General features: G+C 39.0%; 1 protein-coding gene across 1 annotated transcript; it reads right to left on the bottom strand.

Moving 5' to 3' along the window:
* Positions 1–1,566: 1,566 nt before the first annotated feature.
* Positions 1,567–23,027, bottom strand: GLYATL3 (glycine-N-acyltransferase like 3). The gene is made up of 6 exons (XM_527404.4): positions 22,908–23,027; positions 17,619–17,724; positions 13,934–14,041; positions 12,075–12,201; positions 7,833–7,959; positions 1,567–3,155 (listed from the first exon to the last, which is right to left on the bottom strand). The coding sequence occupies exons 2-6, from the start codon at positions 17,694–17,696 to the stop codon at positions 2,729–2,731; spliced, it is 867 nt and encodes a 288-aa protein (XP_527404.2). The 5' UTR covers positions 17,697–17,724; positions 22,908–23,027; the 3' UTR covers positions 1,567–2,728.
* Between the last annotated feature and the right edge of the window lie 553 nt (positions 23,028–23,580).

Raw genomic sequence — 23,580 nt, 5'->3', positions numbered from 1 at the left:
AATAGTTTAAGTAACTGTTCACTTTTCACCATTATCATTGCTAGCATTCAGATCCAAGCTACCACCACCTTTTGCTTAGCTTATAGCCTCCCAACTAATTTCCAAACAGATTAATGCGCTGCTTAAGGCTTTTTTTTTTTGGTTTTTATATTACATTGAAGAATTTCCTTGAATTAACAAATAAAACCTATGTTAATCAAGCCTCTTCCTACTTCTTTTTGTTGAGACACAGTCTGGCTCTGTTGCCCAGGCTGGAGTGCAGTGGCACTATCTTGGCTCACTGCAACCTCTGCTTCCTGGATTCAAGTGATTCTCATGCCTCAGCCACCCAAGCAGCTGGGCTTACAGGCATGTGCCATCATGCCCAACTAATTTTTGTATTTTTAATAGAGATGGGTTTTTGCCATGTTGGCCAGGATGTTCTCTAACTCCTGGTCTCAAGTGATCCATCTGCCTTGGCCTTCCAAAGTGCTGGAATTACAGGTGTGAGCCCCCATGCCTGGCCCCGTTTCTACTTCTTGAGTTTTTCTCTTCTCCTTGTCCTCTCCTTACTCCAGACTTTCTCTGCACATGCCTTAAAAGGGTCAGAAACAGTGTTAAAAGTTGAGCAATTATATCCAACATAGTTAGCTGGAAGATGAAAGTAAGAAAATAGTATAAGAGCAATTTGGTAGGAACAAAAATCTTTCAAATATGGGGTCTGTTTTGGAGGTGCGGGTGAAGGTAGAAAATTCAGAATGTAACGAGATAAGGGAATAATTATTTACAAACTGTTCCAAGCTGCTTAAGAGGTCAATTAGCATAATGACTAGTAGTATAGGCTTTGCAATCCAACAAACCCATGTTCTGATCATGATTTGGCCACTTAGAGCCTGCATGACTTTGGTGACTCATAACACCTCTAAGCAAGAATTCCACAACAAAGCAATACCTTATCCCTCACCAGGATTAAGTTATATACATCTCATATTTGGTACAATTATTAGCACATAGTTAAACGTTAAATGTCAGGCAAATTATCATTAGGAAGAAAATAAGGCTATAATAATATTGCTATATATCAAGCAGGATTAACTCATGCTTAAGCGATGCTAAACATAATTAGCGTCCTTACGGCATATTCTCCTAAGAGGTTTATGGACTCTGGTTACTTGGTGCTTTCCCCTCTGGATCCAAGGCTAGATAAGTTTCCAGGGAACCGTGGGCTCAGGATGAACTAAGCATATATTTACTCTTACTGAGTCCTATTTTTTTAATTAAAATGTGCTTTACTTCAGCCAGTTTGCTTCCTTTTCTCAGAATGAATGCCTGAAAGTTGGATTTTCCCTTATCTTTGTAGTCAGAATTTTGTGACCTCCTTGGGGATAAGAAACCAATATTTTCTATATAGCTAAGTCAACATTATCAAGACAAGGCAAATCTAACTATTGTGTTAGTGCCTGCTTTTATTATAAATAGAGAACACAGCTGGTGATGCTTAGCTCTTTCTTTACTGCCCTTGAAAGGTATACATACACAAGCAATCAGAACCCAAATTAAGAAATAATGACAAGAATAAAAGAAAACTAAAATTAATATTTTAATTATGTAAGCATTTTAATTTTCATTATAAAAAAGGATACATGATTTAGTGAAAATAACAGATTGGAATTAAAATGGCAGCACTCTGGCTTTGCCTCCAGTACTGATTATAAAGAATATAATCTTGAAAAAGTCATTTATTTTCTCTGGTCCTCAAATTTTTCATATGTAATCAAAGGGTTAAAATTTATTATCTTATCAAAATTCTATGAGTATATACCTATACCTGTAGAAGAAATGAATAGAATGTGTATATGTGTATGCATATATGTTATATATTCATTTGCATACCCCCAAACACCCCTATATATGAATCTTAGTTTTATATGGGAAAGTAGACTATAAATAAGGGGGCTGAAATAGATTATAGGTAAAGTCTAGTCCTATGGTAACAGCATTTGTTTATAGCATCAAAATGCCCATATTGTCATTCATCCAAGGCAAATAAGCAGTGGGAAGCTGTTAGAAATGCAAATTTTTGGGCCCTACCTCCTAGAAGGAGAGGCATAGTGATGTGTGTTGCAACCTGCCCTCTGGGTGATTCTGATAAACACTAAAATGTAAGAACCACTACATTTGAACATTCCCAGGGCAGTGAACTATAGGCTAGAGTCCTAGGCAGAAGTAAAGAGCAAGTAATTAAAGGGGAAAAAGGAGGTTACTCTACAGAGAACTTGGTGGCAGAGGTGTTAGGAACAGAGGTTGATGAGACATAGCAGTGGGGACAGGGAATATGATGGCAGTAGGGAAGCGGTGTGGCTTTAAGAATACAGAGCAGAGGTCCAAGCAGCAATCAAAAAGCAGTAGTCACGTGGTCCTCTGTTAAATCATTTGTTCTCATGCAGTAATTTCTCCTAGTACACTAAAACTGCTGGCTTTAGAACCTATTCTCCTATAGTGGATCCTACAGGAGGACAATCGTCCTCAGTCTTCAGCCACAGCTACTCTTCACCCCCACAGCTATTTACCGGAGAAACCTGAGATACGAAAAATTAAGGCTTCTCAAGTGGATCCTGTATATATTCTCCAGACCCTTTCCAACAACTCAAGAGTCTCCTGATTCCCATTTTAACTCTCCCCTCGTTGGCAGCCAAGAGTGTGTGTATGCTCAGGGAAAGTAATAAAACCACTGCAGTTTTTTACTGGGCTAGAGGTGAGGCAGGCCAGAGAAAGTCGCAGGGGTGAGAATAAGCCTGTGGAAGCGACAAGGCAAGAACTCAGCGTGGAGACTCTTCAGGAGGCTTATAGACGCCGTGTTGTCATCCAGGACGTTGCCCTGAGAGGGGAATCCCCGGCTTTGCAACTTCCTGGCCAGCGTGAGGGCCACCAGCCGGCTGTAACCTTTCCTGCGATTTTCTGGCAGGGTGTAGCCATGGCACATGGTGGCAAACTGGTCTGTGATGGACCAGGAGACCGGGTTTCCCTTCTCATCCCGGACACACACACTAGGGAAGCAGGAGATGAGGTTGGCGATGTACCGGAGACATTGTTCATTGCCTCCCCGGGACCAAGTCCGGTTGAGTAGATCCGCATCGGCAACACTCAGGTAGGTTAGTCGTGGGGAAGGCCCCTTGCTAGACCAGAATGACACAAAAACAAATAGGACCTCTGACTCATGTGGTTATACATAACTACACATTTTTTTTTTTCGAGACACAGTCTTGCTCTGTCGCCCAGGCTGGAGTGCAGTGGCGTGATCTCTGCTCACTGCAACCTCTGCCTCCCGGGTTCAAGCAATTCTCCTGCCTCAGCCTCCCAAGTAGCTGGGATTACAGGCACCCGTCACCATCCCAGCTAATTTTTGTATTTTTAGTAGAGACGGGATTTCACAATGTTGGCCAGGCTGTTCTCGAACTCCTGATCTCGTGATTCACCCCTCTCGGCCTCCCAAAGAGCTGAGATTATAGGCGTGAGCCACCATGCCCGACCTATAACTACTCTTTTCATATTGGTTCAAACTGAGAAACCATCCCTGAGAGGGCACCTAAGATTTTCAGTGAGTTAGAATCCACCATTCCCGATTTACCAACACCTTTCCGGGTTTTATTTCTGAGAAGACAAAACACTTATTACCTCAAATTTAAGTCGTTGCTTCTAATTTTATGTTCACTTGCTTTTGCCTTCAGCACAGGTTAAGGAAAGTGTTTCTGTTGTTAAATAAATTAAGTTTGGCCTGCAGCTCCCTCCATACCTTGAGTCCCCGTGTGTTGAACTGCAACCTAACTTGACACAAAACCAACCCTAGGACTATAATGCACAGCTGAGTTTGTTATACAAGCCAATCACAGGCAGGTAAGTGAGCAGACCATGCCCAAATATACCTAACTGTTGCCAGTCAGAGGATTTACCTACTTTGCTTCTGTGTCTGGCGTATAAAATCTCCCACTGGTGGGTATAACTCTGAACTTCTCATTCTGAGTGCTGCCAGATTCATGAACTGCTCTTTGCTCAAATAAACGTTGCTGAATTTTTTTTTTTTTTTTGAGAGCCTTGCTCTCTCAGTTTGGAGTTGCGGTGGTGCAATCTCGGCTCACTGCAACCTCCACCTCCCCGGTTCAAGCGATTCTCGTATCTCAGCCCCACGTGTGTGTGGGATTACAGGTGTGCCACCACGCCTGGCTAATTTTTGTATTTTTAGTAGAGACAAGGTTTCACCATTTTGGCCAGGCTGGCCTCCAACTCCTGCACTCCAGTGATCCACCATCCTAGACCTCCCAAAGTGTTGGGATTATTACAGGTGTGAGCCACTGCACCCAGACCAACGTTGCTAAATTTAATCTGTCTAAAGTTTTTCTTTTAACACTTTCTGTCAACAACAACAACAACAACAAAAACCCTCAGAATTGCTTTTATTTAGTCCTGACTCTGCTGAAATCCTCTCTGAGGCCTTGGTAAGTCCAGATTCTTGAAGCCCTAATCTTTTGCTCAATTAAAAAAAAAAAATGTTTTAGAAGAGAACTTCTGTGGTTATGCATCCACGGCCAAAAAAAGAAACAAAATCTCTTAATATGCCAAGCATATGTGCATGCTTTAGAAATGTTTGTTCTTTTTTTTTTTTTTTTTGAGAGGGAGTCTCGCATTGTTGCCCAGGCTGGAGTGCAGTGGCTCACTGCAACCTCTGCCCCCTGAGTTCAAGCGATTCTCCTGCCTCAGCCTCCCAAGTAGCTGGGATGACAGGCGCGTGCCAACATGCCCAGCTAATTTTTTTATTTTCAGTAGAGCTGGGGTTTTGCCATGTTGGCCAGGCTGGTCTCGAATTCCTGACCTCAGGGTGATCCACCCGCCTCAGCAAGTGCTGGGATTACAGGTGTGAGCCACTGCACCTGGCCATATTTGTTCTTTAAAACTGTCTCCTAGGCCTGCTGTTTTCTAGGTTAAATAGTACCAACCTTCAACTTTTCCATTGGCAGTATTTGTATAGGCCACTAGCTTTCACTGTATTTATTCTAATGGTATGAAAGTTTTTATTAATTTACTATATAAAGCCCCTGATATTAAGATAAAGAAAAACAATTGCTGCAATTTCTCAAAACTGAAATGGATTACTTAGTTGAAAGCCTGTGAGGCTGACAGTGCCTCAGAATTTGCTCTCAGTCTTAAAGCTATTAATATCATAAGACTATCCCCAGTGACCGGTGAGAGATAATGTTCTTGTCATCATTTTTATAAAGTAAAAATTTGTGTTTTCTTTTAATTAGAGGTGTGTAGTGTTATTGCACATTTCAGGCATATTATCAGCTATGGAACTGGGCCAGTCATGTATCCACTAAGCAGGGGGAAAAAATTAGCTGGCCTAATGGAATTTTCAATTGAGTTTTTGAAAATGAACTTTAAAGCAAGGGCAAAGAAGCTTCAGGCAGAAATATCACTGCAAATAAAATCATTGCTAAGGCAAGTGTTTCAGGAGTAGTTGTGTTAGAGACTCTGACCTTGTTTCCAAAGGGCTGGGTGTTCAAAATAGAGTTCACGCAGTTGAGTAATGACTTAGGTGTTAAAGGCAAATTGTTTGCATCAGTGTTGTGTGGGAAGTTAAGAAAAAAAAAAAAAGACAAAATGTCTAACTGTATGCAAAAGAGATCAAGTTAAAACCCCATTTCAAAAGGCTTGACTGGACAGAGGAAATTTTTAAATAACACCTCAGGCATACAATAGTAAACAGATTATGGGATGCTTCAAAGAACAAATAACCTGGTTTCTTCAACAGAAAAGTAATGCAAAAAATAAAGATGAAGGGGAACTTATAAGTCAAAGGAAACTTCAGATGTATTAAAGAGGTCTATGTATGAACCTTGTTTAGATGTTGATTCAAAACAAACTTAAAAATATTACGACAATATCAGAAATATGAATACTGTTATTTTACTTTAAGGAAATGTGCAGAAAAGACTAACATAGAAGGCTTGAGGCCATCGCCCTTAAAAAGTCCTAACTGCAAGATTGACCCTTGGTTGGTGTCTGGGAATGTGGATCTGGAGGGGGGCTACCATTTCCAGGACTCACATAAATGGCTCACTGTGATTAAGTTGTGCAAACAGTGTGGGTTTTGCTGAACATTGGCTTTCCTTCTGCGAGTCTAGGAAATCGGTCTGTGCTAGGCAGAGGATGCTGCCAATAAAATCCTGGGCACTGAGTGTCTAATAATAAGTTTCCGTGGTAGACAACTTTTAGCAGAGCACAGTGGCTCATGCCTGTAATCCCATCATCTGGGGAGGCCCTGACAGGAGGATTGCTTGAGGCCAGGAGTTTGAAACATTTTACACATATCATTACAGGTCATTGCTTAGGGACTGAGCACATTCTGCGTGACTCCACTGAGAGAGAACTCTTGGAAGCTTGTGCCTGTCTTCCTCTGGACTTTACCCAATGCTCCCTTTCCCTTTGTTGATTTTGCATTTTATCTCTTCATTGTAATCAATCATAGCCATGAGTATATTTGCTGAGTCCTGTATGTCAACATAGTGAACCATAGAACCTGTGGGTGTTCTTGGGGACCTCGGACACAGGAGTAATATCCGTATAGTGGGTGTTTTTTTTTAAGACTCATTTTTTAGAGTTACATATTAAAATATTTAAGGATAATGTCTGGGACATTTTCTTCAAAATAATCCAGGAAGTGGAAAGAATAAATAGTTGTATGAATTAAATAAGGTCAGCTATATATTGGTGGGAGGTTCTTTATACTATCCTTTAAACATTTATGTGTGTTTGAAATTTTCATAATTAGAAATACAATAAAAGAAAATCCAGTTGCTTTCCTGTGACTTAAAATGTACATTCTTAAGGTTTAGTGCTGTTTTGCTCAACAATTTCTTCAACATTCACTGTAGGAGTAAAGAAAATTAACATTCATTGAGGTGGGTGATTTTTAATTATCTTGCTTCAGTCTCTTGCAAAACAACGTGTCAGGAAAATATTATAACAATTTTTTTAATATTAACTGGCTTGGTTTAATCATTCTACAGTATATACATTTATCAAGACATCACATTGTACCCCGTGAATGTGTACAATTATTATTTGTTGATTTAAAATGATATTAATTTAAAAAACACTTAAAGGAACGAATTCAGAAGAAATTGAGACTCAGAAAGGTAATTAGTAAATGACAGAGCAGGGACTCCAAAAGAAGAATAAATGCAGATACAAACTAATCAGTGTTTTGAAAGATTGCATCTGGAGTTGGACTTGGGATTCTTTCTTGGCTCTATAATTTACCCTTGTGTGTTACTTCATCTCTGTTTAAAAAGGTGTGTGGGGGTAGGAGGGGCAATAATAATAGTCCTACTTCACAGGGTTGTGGAAAGAACTAATGGGATAATATATTTAAGATATGTAGTCCCTGACACATAAGAGTGCAACATAAGTCAGCTATATACCCCCATCCCTGAAACAGCAAAATCAATAACAACTTTGGACTCAGACAGTATAAATTATTTAGAATTATTTGAGGGATAAGGACACCAAGGAATGCTTTTTCCATGGATACTATGAAAACACAGGAATTGTGAGTTCATTTATAACTATGGACAAATATACTGATTTGATTTTCAATGAAATTATGAGCAGTCAAGCACAGGAGAGAGGAGAAGAGTAAACACACACACACACTCACACACACCCCCGTTTGTGCTCAATGGTTGAAATCCAAAGTGCCTGGATATTCCATAGTGATACTAAGTACTCCAGTTACTGCTACGTGTACTTCTATAGCAGTAAGTCCTGCCCCAAATGCAAAAACTTGGTTTACATACAGGAAACTGGTATCTGGCAGAGTTGAAACAGGAGAAAAATGAACAGCCTTGAAGGAAGTTAGCTTTACATTCAACTGCTTTGAATTGGCAACCGCTTTGGAAACATCATATAACTCACTTTGCAGCCCTGTGTATAGAAAGACATAATTTAATATGTGGGCATTTTAGTTGAAAAAGCAAAAAGGAAATTTGTTGCAGTAATTTTATACTGAGAATTATCAATACTAGCAGTTTGCCACCTTGTATTATCCTAACCACTGTATATTTACATCTAAATTATTACAGCTTTTGTCTAAGTTTCAAATTTTTGTAGGAGTTTCAAATTCCCATGATGTTGCCCATTGGGACCACTCATCACGATCTTCATAGAAACATATGATGGGAATATCTCACGGGACTTTAGAATTTCTTGGGAGAATATTGATACTTTGGACTCTCGGACTAACCTTAAGCTCCACGAAATAAAGGATGACATTTTAGAGCTCTAAAAGTCTATGAAGTATACAAGAGCTTAGATTTGTTTGGCGTGGCAAACCAACGTCAAAGACTCTCTATTACACCTCGCCATTACAGAACGCAAGGTGTAACTCAGTGTTGGTGAGATTTACCCTGAACTTACCTCACCCAGATTCCACTTGTCATAGTTATTTGATAAATCTTGATTCAGTAGGTGTTGTATATATATAAAGTACTGTACTAGACAATGTTCATAGTGGTACACAAAAATGGTATGGTTTCTATTCTTTATTTTATTTAGAAACAGGGTCTTACTCGCTTGCCCAGGTTAGAGTGCAGTGGAATGATCATAGCTTACTATAACCATGAACTCCTGGGCTCAAATAATCCCCCTCTTTCAGCCTCCTGAGTGCGTGCCACCACTTGGCTGATTTATTTTTTAAGTTTTTGTTTTGTTTTGTTTTTGTAGAGATGGGGTCTCCCTATAAGTCCAGGTTGGTCTCAAACTCCTGGCCTCAAGTGATCCTCCTGCCTTGGTCTCCCAAAGCGCTTGGATTACAGGCATAATCCACCATGCCTGGCCCTTCCTGGTCTTTGTTCTTAGAGAGGTTATAGTATGATTCCTTTCTCCACCTTTCCAAATCCCCATCTACTCCGTCCTTTACAGCCTGTGTCCTGTTGGATTGAATTCTCTGCAAACTGACTTCCCCTCTTCCCATGACTAATGGCTTGTTTCTTCCCCTCTGGTAAGGCTCTTCAGTGTGGGCCTGGGACTTCTTGAAGAATGCGTGAGTGGGAAGGTGTATTGAACACAGTGTGGTATCGGAGCCTTGGCTCCTCCCTCAGGGAGTTAAGCCTCAGAAAAGATAAGTAGGCTTTTGAGTTAATGTTATTAAAATTACAGATGCTGTGGCTAGTATCTCATATTATAATACTGAATTCCATCTAAGTAATTCAAAAGACTATGAGAAAAAAGGAGGCAGTGCCTACTTTTCAAGTGTGTGTTCTTAAACACACTATAGTTTAATTTTGGTCTCAAATTTTTTAATCTACCTGTTTTCCTTCAATCCCTACCCCTACTCTTTGATTCTTTCAGTTTATTTGTTTAAAACACCGAGGTGTTTGCTGTGCAGTTTTCACAGTCTTGGATTTTGTTGATTGCCTCTTCATGGTGTTCTTGATCATGTCCTTTTGTCTTCTTTACAAGTTACGACTTTTAACAAATGATTTTCTCCTTTCCCACAAGTGGAAGGAACTTCCCATCTTGCTCTGCCTCTTTCTACCTACCTTCTATGAGAAGAGTGGCTAACTGGATAAGCCAGAATTCAGGACATTTATTAGACTAGTTACCAATAAGCAGGCTTCTGAAACTCTCAGGTTAGTACACATGTAGATAATCTTTTTCACGTCAGTGCAACCAGTAGTGAGCAGAAGAGCCTGGCCTGTGTGGGTAGCTGTATACTTTTTCACTTCCTGCTTTCATATGGCAAACTAAAGGGGTTTAGCTACTCTGGGTAGCTTGTTGGGTTAAACATGATTTAATATTGTTCATTAATGGCTCTCAGATTAAAAATGACAAAGGCATTCCTATGCAGGATATGTCATTCCTCTGGACATCAAGTCCTGAAGCAGCTCCACCACCTAATGCTTGATCTACCCAGTAGCCAAACTAGTATCTGTGACTGGAGCCTGCACTGTGGCAAATGTTGATCATGTATATGGCCAGTAGGTAGGCTTTTTGAATTGTGTTATGGAAACAGAGAGGATTTATGACCTTTTTGGACACTCCAATTAAGAATAGTAAACATACCAATGACTTCTTAGAAGGTATTCAGTATTCCAAGAACATTACAGCTATTACCACAGAAGTCTGTAGTCAAAAGACCACAGGAGAAGCCGAAGGTAATGTCCAGGCTGACTTATGTGCTAAATGAGGGACCGTTACTACTCCAGCTATATTAGGTGATACTAATTCACATTTGTCCCCACCAAACCTTCAGAAAGAATGATTGGGTCAATTTAGATGACTATAACTTACTCACAACTATCAGCTCAGCCTTCTGAAAAGGATATTGGAAATTATATAACTTTTTTCTATATAATGATGGATTGAGGTGATTTAGTGATAATAGGCCTCTAGCACCAAGATCCATCCAATTATTACCATGATTTTTCACACCAATGAGGAAATTTATTCATTTCCATGTTAAAGTAACACCGGTCAGAACATTTTTTTCTAAATTGGCTGTGGAAGTGATAGAATCATGTCTCATTTCTAACCAGCGTGACTGGGGCAAATCTGTAAAGGTGAGAGATAGTTTAGAGCTTCCTGCATAAGGTCTTTTTGCGCATTTACGAATAATTTTTTTTTTTTTTTTTTTTTGAGATGGAGTCTCGCTCTGTCGCCCAGGCTGGAGTGCAGTGGCGCGATCTCGGCTCACTGCAAGCTCCACCTCCTGGGTTCACGCCATTCTCCTGCCTCAGCCTCCTGAGTAGCTGGGACTACAGGCGCCCACCACCACGCCCGGCTAATTTTTTTGTATTTTTAGTAGAGACGGGGTTTCACCGTGTTAGCCAGAATGGTCTCAATCTCCTGACCTCGCGATCTACCCACCTCGGCCTCCCAAAGTGCTGGGATTACAGGTGTGAGCCACCGCGCCTGACTACGAATAAATTTTATATGACATCTGAAGTCTTTGGGTTATGACCATGTGTTAATCATTATTTGTAAATTTTCCAGGTGGATAGAAGCTTTTCCTTATTGGAGGACCTCAGCTTTCTGTAGTTGAAAAAAAAATACTAGACTTTAGAGTTCCAATATGAGGTTCCCTACTTTCCTGTTAAATGATCAAGGAACTCATTTCACTGGAACAATCATAAACAACAACATTATTGCCTGTGCCAACACCTAATCATTATGAAAATTTGGAAGAGTAAGTGTACACTGACGCGGAAACTATTCATCTAAACTATCAGAAACCCTTAATCTTCTTCTCTCCTGGCATAAAGTTCTGCCCCAAGCCCTGATGGCCATGCCGTTCTCTCCTCACAGCTCATATAAACTCTTTCTGTATAAAATCACTTTAGCAGCTTAGTCAATATGGTGAGATCCTGTCTCAACAACAACAACAACAACAGCAACAACAACAACAACAACAAAGGGCCCTGTATGGTGCCACCTGTAGTCCTAGCTACTCAGGAAGCTGAGGAGAGAGGATCCTTGAGCCCAGGAGTTCAAGGCTGCAGTGAGCTATGATCACACCACTGCATCCAGCCTAGGTTGCAGAGCAAGACCTTGACTCAGAAAAAAAACAGTCATTTGAGGACATTTTATGCAGATCAATTGATTATTTCTTTCTAGAATCATCTGCTTCAGAAAAAATAAAAGGCCTACCTATTGGCTAAGACCTAAATTATAGTTATTTTAAAAATGTGATAGAAAAGGATTAAAACCAATAAGGAAAAATATTCTCTGATTCTCACTGATATCCATCCATATTACAGTAATAGTAGAAAAAACATGTCACCTAAGAACAGCTCCATTTAAATGGTCTCTTTTTACCCTGAAGGCCATGCATGCCTCATTAGAAGTGACAAATGAGTGTTCTTACAACACTAGAATATAGAAATGGTAAATGCATAAAATGTATGTGTATGTATTTATACATACATGTGTGTATAGATAATCTATATATTTTCATATATATGAAATATCTATATCTATCTGGATATACGCTAAGGAGGAAAAAAAAGACTGTGTAATATAAGTCTTGCACTTGACCTCACCTTGTATTTGAAAAACTTGGTCCCAGTTAAAAACATCACATTCTTCCAATAGCTGTCGATAAGCCCTGACATCCTTGTAGAACACAGCATAGGCATTAGTATAATGATCAAGGTTATCTGTCTCAGCCTAGGACAGAAGACATAATCACAAAAACATAAACGTATTATCTGGATAATCCAAATCTTAGGTAGATTAGATACCGTTAGCTGGACATGTCTAGCTAATTTTTATAGGTGGCTAACAAAATTAGCCCCCTATAAAGCAATGGCTAAATGGGAATGGGGCTAATATGCTGTAGTGAGGGGAAAATGAAGTTGTGTAGCTTTTGCTTGATTCTTTCTTCTGGGATTAGGAAAGAGTTTTTCTTTTTCTTTCTTTCTTTTCTTCTTTATTTTATTTTATTTTTTTTAGATGGAGTCTCACTCTGTTGCAAGGCTGGAGTGCAGGAGAATCACTTGAACTGGGGAGGCGGAGATTGCAGTGAGCCAGTTCAAGTGATTCTCCTGCTTCAGCCTCCTAAGTAGCTGGGATTACAGGTGCACGCCACCACACCCAGCTATTTTTTGTATTTTTAGTAGAGATGGGGTTTCACCGTGTTGGCCAGGATGGTCTTGATCTCCTGACCTCATGATCCACCTGCCTAGGCCTCCCAAAGTGTTGGCATTACAGGCATGAGCCACCGCACCCAGCTGATTTTTTCTTGATTCTTTCTTCTGGGATTAGGAAAGGTTTTGTTTTGTTTAAAAATTTTAAAAATTATTTTTTATTTTTTAGCAACAGGGTCTTGCTTTGTTGCCCAGGCTGGAGTGCAGTGGTGAAATCATAGCTGACTGTAGTCTTGGACCCCGGGGCTCAAGCAAACCCCCTGCCTCAGCCTCTCAAGTAGGTGGGACTACAGGCACGAGCCACCACATCTGGCTAGGAAGGTTTTAAGACATCTATTTCACATTTTTCTAGGATTTTGTTTATCTATAAAAATAAAGAGGGTATATAACTCAGTGGATTCACCTCCAAGAATTACAACTCTCAGAATCTTCCTAATGTGGTCAGGACGGTACCTCTTTGGCCACATGAGCTTCTGCTTGGTCTCGGGGCAGAATGGGGCAGATGTTGTCTTCACTCTTCTTCCAAATACCCACATGACCAAAGTCATCAGTCATAAGGAATCATTCACCCAGGGAAAAAGCTAGTATCTATAAGTTAGCCATTTGTGCTTCATCCTTCTAGAGATCATGAGACACTAAGGAACCACTTTATTGAACATGTTTGGACTAGAGGTTTTTCAAGTTCCTGACACTCTGAAGCCAGTCAAATTAGAAACTAATGCTGAGGCTGGGCATAGTGACTCATGCCTGTAATCCCAGCACTTTGGGAGCCCGAGGTAGACGGATCACCTGAGGTCAGGAGTTCGAGATCAGCCTGGCCAACATGGTGAAATCCCATCTCTACTAAAGTGTCTACTAAAAATACAAAAATTAGCCAGGCATGGTGGTGGGTGCCTATAATCCCAACTACTCAGGAGGCGGAGGCAGGAGAATCGGTTCAACCTGGGAAGTGGAGATTACAATGAGCTGAGATCATGCCACTGCACTCCAGTCTGGGTGACAGAATGAGAGAGAGAGAGAGAGGGAGAGAGAGGGAGAGAGAGAGGGAGGGAGAGAGGGAGGGAGGGAGAGAGGGAGGGGAGGGAGGGAGGGAGGGAAGGAAGGAAGGGAAAGAAAGAAAGAAAAGAAATGAATGGTGAAACAGATAGTGTTGTAAGCTAATGTAAATGGCTACTATGATTATAAAATACCATTACCTACTTTTTCTTTCCAATTCTTATTATTTTTAAACTTTTTACCTTTCAAAACTGTACCTCTCTTTGTCGTCGGGTGATAACAGCTTTGAAATCCGGCCATGAATCCAACACCACTTCCTTTTGAAAGGGGTTCCCACGATTTATGTTCATCACCGCTCCATAAACCTGAGTCAGATAACCCAGAGACAAGCCAATCATACTATTAGCTGTTTCACCCACATATTATCTTCTTTACCTCTTGTTCTACTGTGTAATCATGTCCACGAGAGGGGAAATTATAAATATATATATACATACATTCAGACACATAATAGACACATATATTAATTTTTCTATTATTTTATCAGTGCACTTGAAAACTTGTAAAAAGTCTATGAAATCCCATAAAAACTCTTTCCAAACCTAGTTTTTTATAGGATAGCAGTGAGAGGTACCAAATTCATAGGCTTACTACGTGGGTACTTGGCACATAGGTCAGCAGTAAATACTTGCTGAATGAATCAGGATAACATATGCACTTAGGGTTCATGCATATTTAAAAATTTCTGCAAATAATTTTGATGCTCAGCTTCTTTTCAAGCCCAGTATACTACTTGAAAATAATCTGTGAAATGCAACTACTTCTTCAACCCTAAATTACAATTAGACATCATTAGAGGGTGACACCAACTCAAATTAAAACAAACAAACAAACAAAAACTGCACTTTAGATTTGATGGAGCAAGGCTCTATAAGCATTCCCTGAGGGCTATAACAATGTCTCATTCATTATTATGTCCATGGAGCCTGACATAGATGATTGAATGCTTGGTGACTCAACCAAACTGGAATAATGTTATAATTCTTTCTGTGGCCTTTCACATTTTTTCTTTTCTTTCTTTAAAGTTTGCCCTTCTCTTATTATTATTATTATTTTGCGACAGTATCTCACTCTGTCATCCAGGCTGGAGTGTTGTGGGGCAATCAGAGATCACTGCAGCCTTGAACTCCTCAGTCTCGCTCTGTCACCCAGGCTGGAGTTCAGTGGCGCGATCTCTGCTCACTGCAACCTCCGCCTCCTGGGTTCAAACAATTCTCCCACCCCAGCCTTCTGAGTAGCTGGGACTAAGGCAAGCACCACCACACCTGGATAATTAAAAAATTTTTTTTGTAGAGATGGGGTCTCATTATGTTGCCCAGGCTGGTCTCCAACTCCTGGGTTCAAGTGATCCTCCCACCTTGGCCTTCCAAAGTATTGAAATTGAATAGTGAGCCACCATATGCAGCCACATATTTTTCTCTACTAAGAAAGATGACTGTCCTACAAAATAGCTTGCGTATGTCACATGTATGCTTGTAGAGGTTGGACAAAGTTGGTGGTAACAAAGACTGCTGAACTATAGGAATCCTTTTTACCACCATTCCTGTTCATCAACAGTGAAATGAATACGTACATTGTGGCACATTGGTACTGTAGATTACAAAATAGCAATGAAATTAATTTCACAAACATAATGTTGAGCAAAAGAAGTTAGATACGAAAAAGATACTTAACTGTGTGATCCAATTTATGTTACATTCAAAACAGGCAAAACTAAATTATGGCTTTGGAAGTCAGGATAGTGGTCACTTTTAGGGAACAGGGAGAGGTAGTGGTTGGAAAGGGGCATTGCAGGTGGGAAGGAGTGACGTCAAAAGTAATTTTCTTTCTCTGTAGTAGTGGATGTTATGTAGGCATTTGCTTTATGAAAATTTATTGAGCTACATAATTAAATTGTGTGCACTTTGTAGCTAGCATGTGTTAGATTTCAATGGACTTTGTTTTGCTTTGTTTTGTTTATAAGGACATTGGAACCTACATTTACCTCCCTTATCACTTTTTTGTTTAATTAAAAACAACTTTTTTAAAGAAATGGGACCTTGCTGGCCTTGAACTCCTGGGCTCAAATGAACCTACTGCTTCTGCTTTCCGAGTAGATGGGACTACAAGCTTGCTACCGCACCTGACTTTATCACTATGGTAATCTAAATCACTCATTTTCTTCAATGCCTAGAATTGTACAACTTTCTTCTATATTACCCAATCTGGACCTCATTCACATATCCTCATAGAAGGAGTCTTTCCAAATTGGGTTCGGCTTATATTATTGTGTAACATGGATCACCTTTAGTGAAAATTCAAGATCTAAAGTAACCTGGAAGGGTCATGTTTGTTCTGTTAATCATTAAATTATGTGGCTGCTCATCTTGCATATACAGAGTAATGTTTATTAATATAGTTTCACATGAGGAAACTATACATTCTTACTCAAGAATGTAACCTAAATATGATTGGAATGCTCAGCATCTTAAAAGGCAAAAACCCTTTCAATATTCAGATTCAGAAAGAAAAAACGTAACTTATTTGTATAGGATTTGGAACTAACTGAAATATTTGACACTGGTTAAATACAAACTCTTCCAATAGCTATTTATTCAAAGGGTGAATGTTGAGTTGAGGGGGTGTGGCTAGAAGGATGTCAATGTGCTGGGGGAATGAGATGAGAACTTATGAAGGAACTTTGGAAGGATATTTAATCACTTAAAAACTAAGCTGAGGTTACAAAATCCATAGCCAAAAACTCCAAAAACTGGAGGAAGTGTAAATAAACGAAACTGTATTTTCTTTAATATTTTAATTCTCTAACACCTTTTATTATCCTGTAAAGGTCACTGAAATTTTTTTCATTATCTCTGGCAAAATAATTATTTGGACATATTATTAAAGCAAAGTAGCCTACCATTTCATTCCATTAATTCACTTCAGTGTCAGCATTGATCTTGGGAAAATTTGGGTCGGATTGTCAATTTGGTACATTTTATTTTTTAGCCAAATGAGTCCAAATTATTATTCACATTTTCGTTACCACATACAGTTTAAGCATGATCAATAAGGCAAGGTGGCCAGATTTAATTCACACAGTATAGTGCATTAGAGGACTCCTTCTAGATCACTTTTGTTCAAATTTTAATGTACATAAGGATTAAATAGGGTCTTTGGTAAAAATGCAAGTCTCTGTGTTCACAAATTCTTATTTGTTATGTATCTCATGGGTGATTTGCATGCCACTCACATTTGAAAACCAGGCATAGGGCAGTCTCCTTGCTCAAGAAATTCAGCTCTTAAAGGCAATTTCACTGCATTTATAACAAGATCTAAACCTCAGTTCTATTATTTTAACTAGATTATGTTCTCAACTGCAGTGCCACCTAGTCCATACCCTTCTGCTATTTAAAATACTTTAGAACTCAAATTTATTTAGAAATAATCTAGAAATTACCTAAATTTCCTTAGGAGTCATCCAAGTGACTATGAAAAGTGTAGTTTCCAGGGGGTGAGAGGAAAGGGGAGGGAGAGCATTAGGACAAATACCTAATGCATGTAGGGCTTAAAACCTAGATGATGGGTTGATAGGTGCAGCAAACCACCATGGCACATGTATACTTATGTAACAAATCTGCACATTCAGCACATGCATCCCAGAACTTAAAGTTAAAAAAAAAAAAAAAGAAAGGAAAAAAAAAAGAAAAGTATAATTCCCTGGGCCTTATCCACAGTCTATTCAATCCGTCTCTAGCAGGAGGGAGCTGGGAAGCTGTATGTTTAACAAGTGCTCCTAGAGAGTCTTATTATCATAAAAAAAGGAAAATAGCCACAAGTTTGAGATTATTTTACAGATTAACACAATAAAGAAATAAAATAAAATTATTAATTTTATGGTACCTTGAGTGATTCAGGAAAGCAACTCTTCAACATTTTCTCCAGTATCAGTAATTTGGTAGAACAGTTTAGCACCAACATCTTTTCCAGAGCTCTTGCAACTCCACACCTAATTAGAAACTTGAAGGTAGGCATTTAATTTTTGCCTGTTAATATTTGGATCTATTTAGGAGTTTTCTTGTAATTCTATTTTCATTGGGTATAATTCTGACTGCCATTGCTCACCCTGAAGAGGGAAAAGGGAAGATGGGGAGGCACTGGGTTGGGTAAACCGGAGAATACATGGGAAGTGTTAATGACCTAATCCCAAACAGATGTGAGTATCTATCCTTGGTTAAGTCTATTATATACATTGATTGTACTCTAAACTCTGTCTTCAGAGCATGTATAACAGTTGTAATTTTGTATTTATTTGTGTTTTATTTGATCTAAATCCATCCTGAGTAACCTATAAGCTGTATGAAGGTAGGACCGATGCCTTCTTTGTGCTCCACTGTATCCACAGCACCTGCCAAAGGACCTGGCACACAGTAGGGACATTCTAAATAGTTGATGAATGGAAAATATGAAGCTCAGGGTAAGAACCTCGAGCTAAGTTGGAAAACATCTTTTTCACAATGTGGGGCAAAGACTAGAGAAAGACTTGAGTGGGTCGGGTCGTTATGAGGAAAAACTGGAGAGAAATACCTAGACTGAAGATGAAGAATCAGAAGTGGTCAAAGGCTGACACTCATTTTAGCCTGATAAAATTAAAGAAAAAAGAAGGGCCTAAATGTAATGTATGCAAAGTCATCTGTTCTCATGCAATTAGAATTTTTTTTAGATTTGGGGGCTTCACCTCGCCTGCTTTGTTCCCAAGAAAACTTTTTCTGGCATTCCAATCAGGGATGGACTGAATTAAAGAAAAAAAATATTTGCTACATTCAGTGTAGCAGAGCTTATCAACTTACATCTGGCAGACAGGCACTAGGATGGCAAAGAGAACTCAGCTAGACAGGAGAACATGGTGCCTCTGGGGTTGTGGTGGAGAGCTGGGATTATTCCTTTACAACATATTTTCCAGGTAAAGAAAATTCTACTCAATTTCTCTATGTGGCATACCCCTGTGATTACAAGATACCCTGAATATTCAATTGTAATCTACCTAAAATCTCCTGTAAAATTCTATCATGAGGTTTATGTGATCCTGAACCTCTGGAAAGCATATGATCAAGCCCTGTGGGCTCTAGTTCACTGAGTGGTACACTTGAGGTGTCTGTGCTCTCTGCAGGAGTCAGAAGAGATTGCAGGGGCCAGGGCAGCACCCGAACATTATGAGGCTTTTGAATCCCAGTCTGGACCAATATTAGAAACTTTGAAAAGATCTAGTTTCCAGACTTCAGGATGGCAAAGAAAGAAGTACAGCCATCATCTCTTCACTTTTTCATCTGCTTAACTTTTCACTCATTTGTGTCATCTCTAAATACAATTTTAACTTTGTAATAGATACTTATTTGAAATACATTTATTTATTCTAATTCAATATATCCTGATAGAAAACGAAACAAAATTATTTCAAAGGGCAGTGGAATGTGAACCTCTTAATTAGGTTTGATGTCTAGAGATCTTTTTATGCCTGAATACTGAAGTAGCTAATGAAAAGAGTAGGAATTAGAATATTTGTTGATAATTTGCTCCTTTATTACCTGGTTTGTTCCCTGAAGGATCTAAAGCCATTTATGAAACTACTTAGGCTGGGCGTGGTGGCTCATGCCTGTAATCCCAGCACTTTGGAAGGCCGAGGCAGGTGGATCACCTGAGGTCAGGAGTTCGAGACCAGCCTGACCAACATGGAGAAACCCCGTCTCTACTAAAAATACAAAATTAGCCAGGTGTGGTGGCACATGCCTGTAATCCCAGCTACTAGGGAGGCTGAGGCAGGAGAATCGCTTGAACCTGGGAGGCGGAGGTTGCGAGGTTGTGGTGAGCCAAGATCATGCCATTGCACTCCAGCCTGGGCAACAAGTGCAAAACTCCGTCAAAAAAAAAAAATAAATTAAATTAAAAAAAATAAAGGAAGGAAGGAAAGAAAGAGAAAGAAAGAAAGAAACAAAGAAACAAAGAAAGAGAAAGAAAATACATAAAATATATCAAGAAAAATAAGTTTAAATTAAAATTTGGCAAAGGAGAAATAGAGGGACAAAGTAATATGGAGTCAAAAGTGAGGTTAATATGCAAAGTATGGAGCATGGAACATAATCCTATGTATACAATTGATCATCCTTAATCATGAATTTCATATTTGAAAATTTACCTGCTTGCTAAAATTTATTTGTAATTCCCAATTCAATACTCGTGGCACTTTTACAGTCATTTGCAGTCATGCATAGAGCAGCAAAAAGAACTGGGTTTCCTAACTCACATGTTTCCAGCTAAGGTTGAACAGGGAATGCTCTGTCTTCTTGTTTGTTCTCATATTGTAAACAAGTGCCCTTTTCATGGTCTGTTTAGTGCTAAGTTTTTCAAGTTTTTGTGCTTTGTGTTGATTTTGCTGTTTAAAAATTGACCAAAAGCATAGCACTTATTGGTTGTACTGGTGTTTCTAAGTGCAAAAATGCTGTGATGTGAATAATGGAGGAAATACACGTGTTAGGTAAGTTTCGTTTGGACATGAGTTACAATGCTCTTGAATCAACAGTATATATTAATGTGTCTTTCAACAAAACACATATAAAACAAGGTTACTATTGACCTGCTGATGAAAATACCATAACCAGAGGCTGACAGGAACCTAACTGTATTTCTACTTGGAACAATGTTTCAGTATTGACTAAGTCAGTGTCTGGTATTTTATTGAAAATAACTACCACAATGAGAATCAATTGTACTTGCAGCAGGTGAGAGGCCACTTTTGACACTAAACTTTCTAACATAAAGAGAAACAAATATGATTAGTTTCATGATTCAGTTTGCCCAGAAAATTATCCTCCTTACACTCTTTCTTCTAACATTTACTTGTTTTTTCACTTATGCCATCTCTAAAGTCCAATACTCTAGCTTATTTTTATTTATTATTAATTTATTATTATTATTATTTTTGACACAGTCTCGCTCTGTTGCCCAGGTTGGAGTGCAGTGGCATGATCTTGGCTCACTGCAACCTCCACCTCCCAGGTTCAAGCAATTCTCCTGTCTCAGCCTACTGAGTAGCTGGGATTACAATCACACACCTGTAGGCAGACCCCCTGAAACTATTGCTATGGAACAAAAGATGAAATGCTCCTGATTATTGTAAATACAAAATTGCATGCAGGATTGTGTAAAGACAATGCCAGGTTGGACTGCCAGAATGAGCCAATAGCACGTGATGTGCTTCCCCCTGCAGACAGCCTATGAATGGATGTGCATTCAGGGAGGTTTCACATCACCAAGATTCCTATCCCAGAAAAGCAGATGTTCATAGCTCTGGGAATGGAATGCGACCCTTGTGGATAGCCTATAAATGGACGAATGAGGGGTGCCTGTCCATATGGATAAGATAGGGCTATAACACGCTCATCTTGCCACAGCTCTTCTAGGCCTCTTTAGGGTTAAGACATATTTCCTTCTGAGGATTTCTGGTCTAACCAGTTGTCTAGCTTCACATCCTGTTTCTATGGATTGTTTGTAACCAGCTTTTGCTGCAACTGTTACTGCTGATTAATATCCTGCTAATCATAGGTTATGGAAAGACTGTGTTTCTGTTTTAAGGCTCTGTTAGAAATTACTGATGCACACACTATATTGTAAATTCTTATCTCTGTATACTGTACTTCTGCATACAGATATTATGTTAAAGAATTACTTCATCCCCATGTGACCATCTCACCTCATAATCAAATGACCCTAAATCCCTCACTAACCTACCCCCGCCCTCACTAAACTTAATAATAAATGCTGGTATAGTCAGTGCATTGGCGGCACCGCGGGACCTGCTTTCACTATCTTGTGTGAGTCTCTTATTTCTCGACCTGCCAATCCACCTAGGAACAAAGAGAGAGCCCCGTTGCATTGCGGGCTGCTGGCCAGCTCCCGCGATACACACCACCAACGCCTGGCTAGTTTTTTAAATATTTTTAGTAGAGATGGGGGGTTTCACCATGTTGGCTAGGCTGATCTCAAACTCCTGACCTCATGTGATCCACCTGCCTTGGCCCCCCAAAGTGCTGGGATTACAGGTGTGAGCCACCCTGCCTGGCCTCCAGCTTCTTAATAGCAAAACCTCTACTTAATTGGCTTCAACTTACCCTTCTAGACTATACTCTTGCAACTCACAAATTACTCAGGGTGACAAACTAAAATCAGAGACATTCCCCCATGGGTTCATGCAGAGAGGACATTACAATTAATCTACATTTGACAATACCCTTTCAGTAAACAGTGATTCATTTCATAAGGATCTTTCATTAAATAGAAATTTTTTTAATGCCACAAGGTAGAGCAGAAATTCTCATTGATGCAGAAAATATTTTCTACACATTTTTGTAACATGTTAGAGAGTCATAATGACGATTAACTCTGAAAGCTACAAGAGCAGAATGTCATATCCTTACCACTTGATTAGTACTGTCCATAATCAGTATGTTCTGGAATTGGAAGTTAAAGGTTGGTAACTCCTTTAACCAAATAATAACCAATAGACTCACTGTTTGAAAGTATTTGTCAAGAAAAAGAATTATGCTCATGTAAGTTTTAGAAACTGAAGTTTCTTTGGGGGCATTTGAGTGTTTATAAGCACAGAGCAAGCATCTAAAATATTTTATTCATTAATATTTATCATAACAATGAAAGCATGACACTCTCCTGGGAGACTTTTAAGTCTTATAAGCAATAAAACATAAGATCTCTGTTTTTGTAATGTAATACAATATTTACAATATAATGGTGGGCATTTGTTAATGAGGAAATACTTTTTTTAAGCACTTGGAATCCAATGCTAGTAATTATTTTTCATATGTTAGGATTTTTGTTCAGAGAGGTTGCTCTAGTTGTGCCCATATCACAATGCAAACAAATTTATACTTGGTAATACTTATTTTCCTCATATCAAAATTTAAGAGTAAAAATTTTCCTCATATCAAAATTTAGGAGTTAAAAAAACCCCAAACAAAAACACTCCAAGAAACAAAACAAAATATATCTTTCCTTGAAACCTAATTACAATGTATTCGTTCTGTATAAGGTTGGATTTCATCTCTTCTCTATTTTTCCCATCCCTTTCTGCAATTATAAACTATGACTTGAAATGTATTATATTAATGAATAAATGTTTACCTGCTGGGAGTTCAGTCCAGAACTGAGGGTTTTCAGCTGTGTATCAGTCCAGTAGCCCTTTTATATAAATGGTAAGTTTATTCTTCAAGGCTACCTCCCTAATTAGCCCTTAGTGGAAACAGGAGGGAGAGAGAAAAAAAAAGTGCCCACACCTGTAGAGGGGGAGGAGTTTATGATGTTGATCAGGTGAAAATCATCTCACATAGAGCACAGGCATTTCCACTCCATCTCTTCCTTTTTATCACATTTAGCCTTATGGTGTAAAAGCCAATGAATACTAATCTTGATTTAGAGATAGGTATTTTCTAGCCATAAAACCTGTCTATTAATCAGTATCTCATGAAGGAGAATAAAAAGAAGAGAAACCCAGGCAAATGGTAGTACGATAAGAAAGTAATATAAAGGTATTGACCCTTTAGTTATTTTTTTATATATTCTGAAGAAAATGATTTTGCTGCCCTAAACTTCCAAGGCTGAAAGGGGGTAATCTCTACAGAGGATACATAAGTACATGAGAGTAATTTCAAGAATTTTAATTACTTCAGCCTATTCTTTTAAATGAAAAGTCATTCAGAGTTTACTCACTTCTTTCAAAAGACTGCAATTTTAACCACCATGTAAGTATTTACTTGGACATCTCAGCACTCAATATCTACATCTTGAAATAATATGC

Source organism: Pan troglodytes, chromosome 5, assembly GCF_028858775.2.
Source record: "Pan troglodytes isolate AG18354 chromosome 5, NHGRI_mPanTro3-v2.0_pri, whole genome shotgun sequence".
Taxonomy (NCBI): Eukaryota; Metazoa; Chordata; class Mammalia; order Primates; family Hominidae; genus Pan; species Pan troglodytes.
The sequence above is the reverse complement of the archived record's forward strand: the minus strand, read 5'-3'. Positions and strand labels throughout refer to the sequence as shown.

What these genes read in the sequence shown, in the direction of transcription:
- GLYATL3 (XM_527404.4), bottom strand. Translation starts at nt 17,696, where the DNA reads ATGTTGGTGCTAAACTGTTCTACCAAATTACTGATACTGGAGAAAATG. An exon ending in TCACCCGACGACAAAGAGAG is followed by an intron (nt 12,202 to 13,933) that starts GTACAGTTTTGA and finishes CTTCTGTCCTAG; the next exon opens with GCTGAGACAGATAACCTTGA. An exon ending in CTGCCAGATACCAGTTTCCT is followed by an intron (nt 3,156 to 7,832) that starts GTATGTAAACCA and finishes ATTCTGGTCTAG; the next exon opens with CAAGGGGCCTTCCCCACGAC.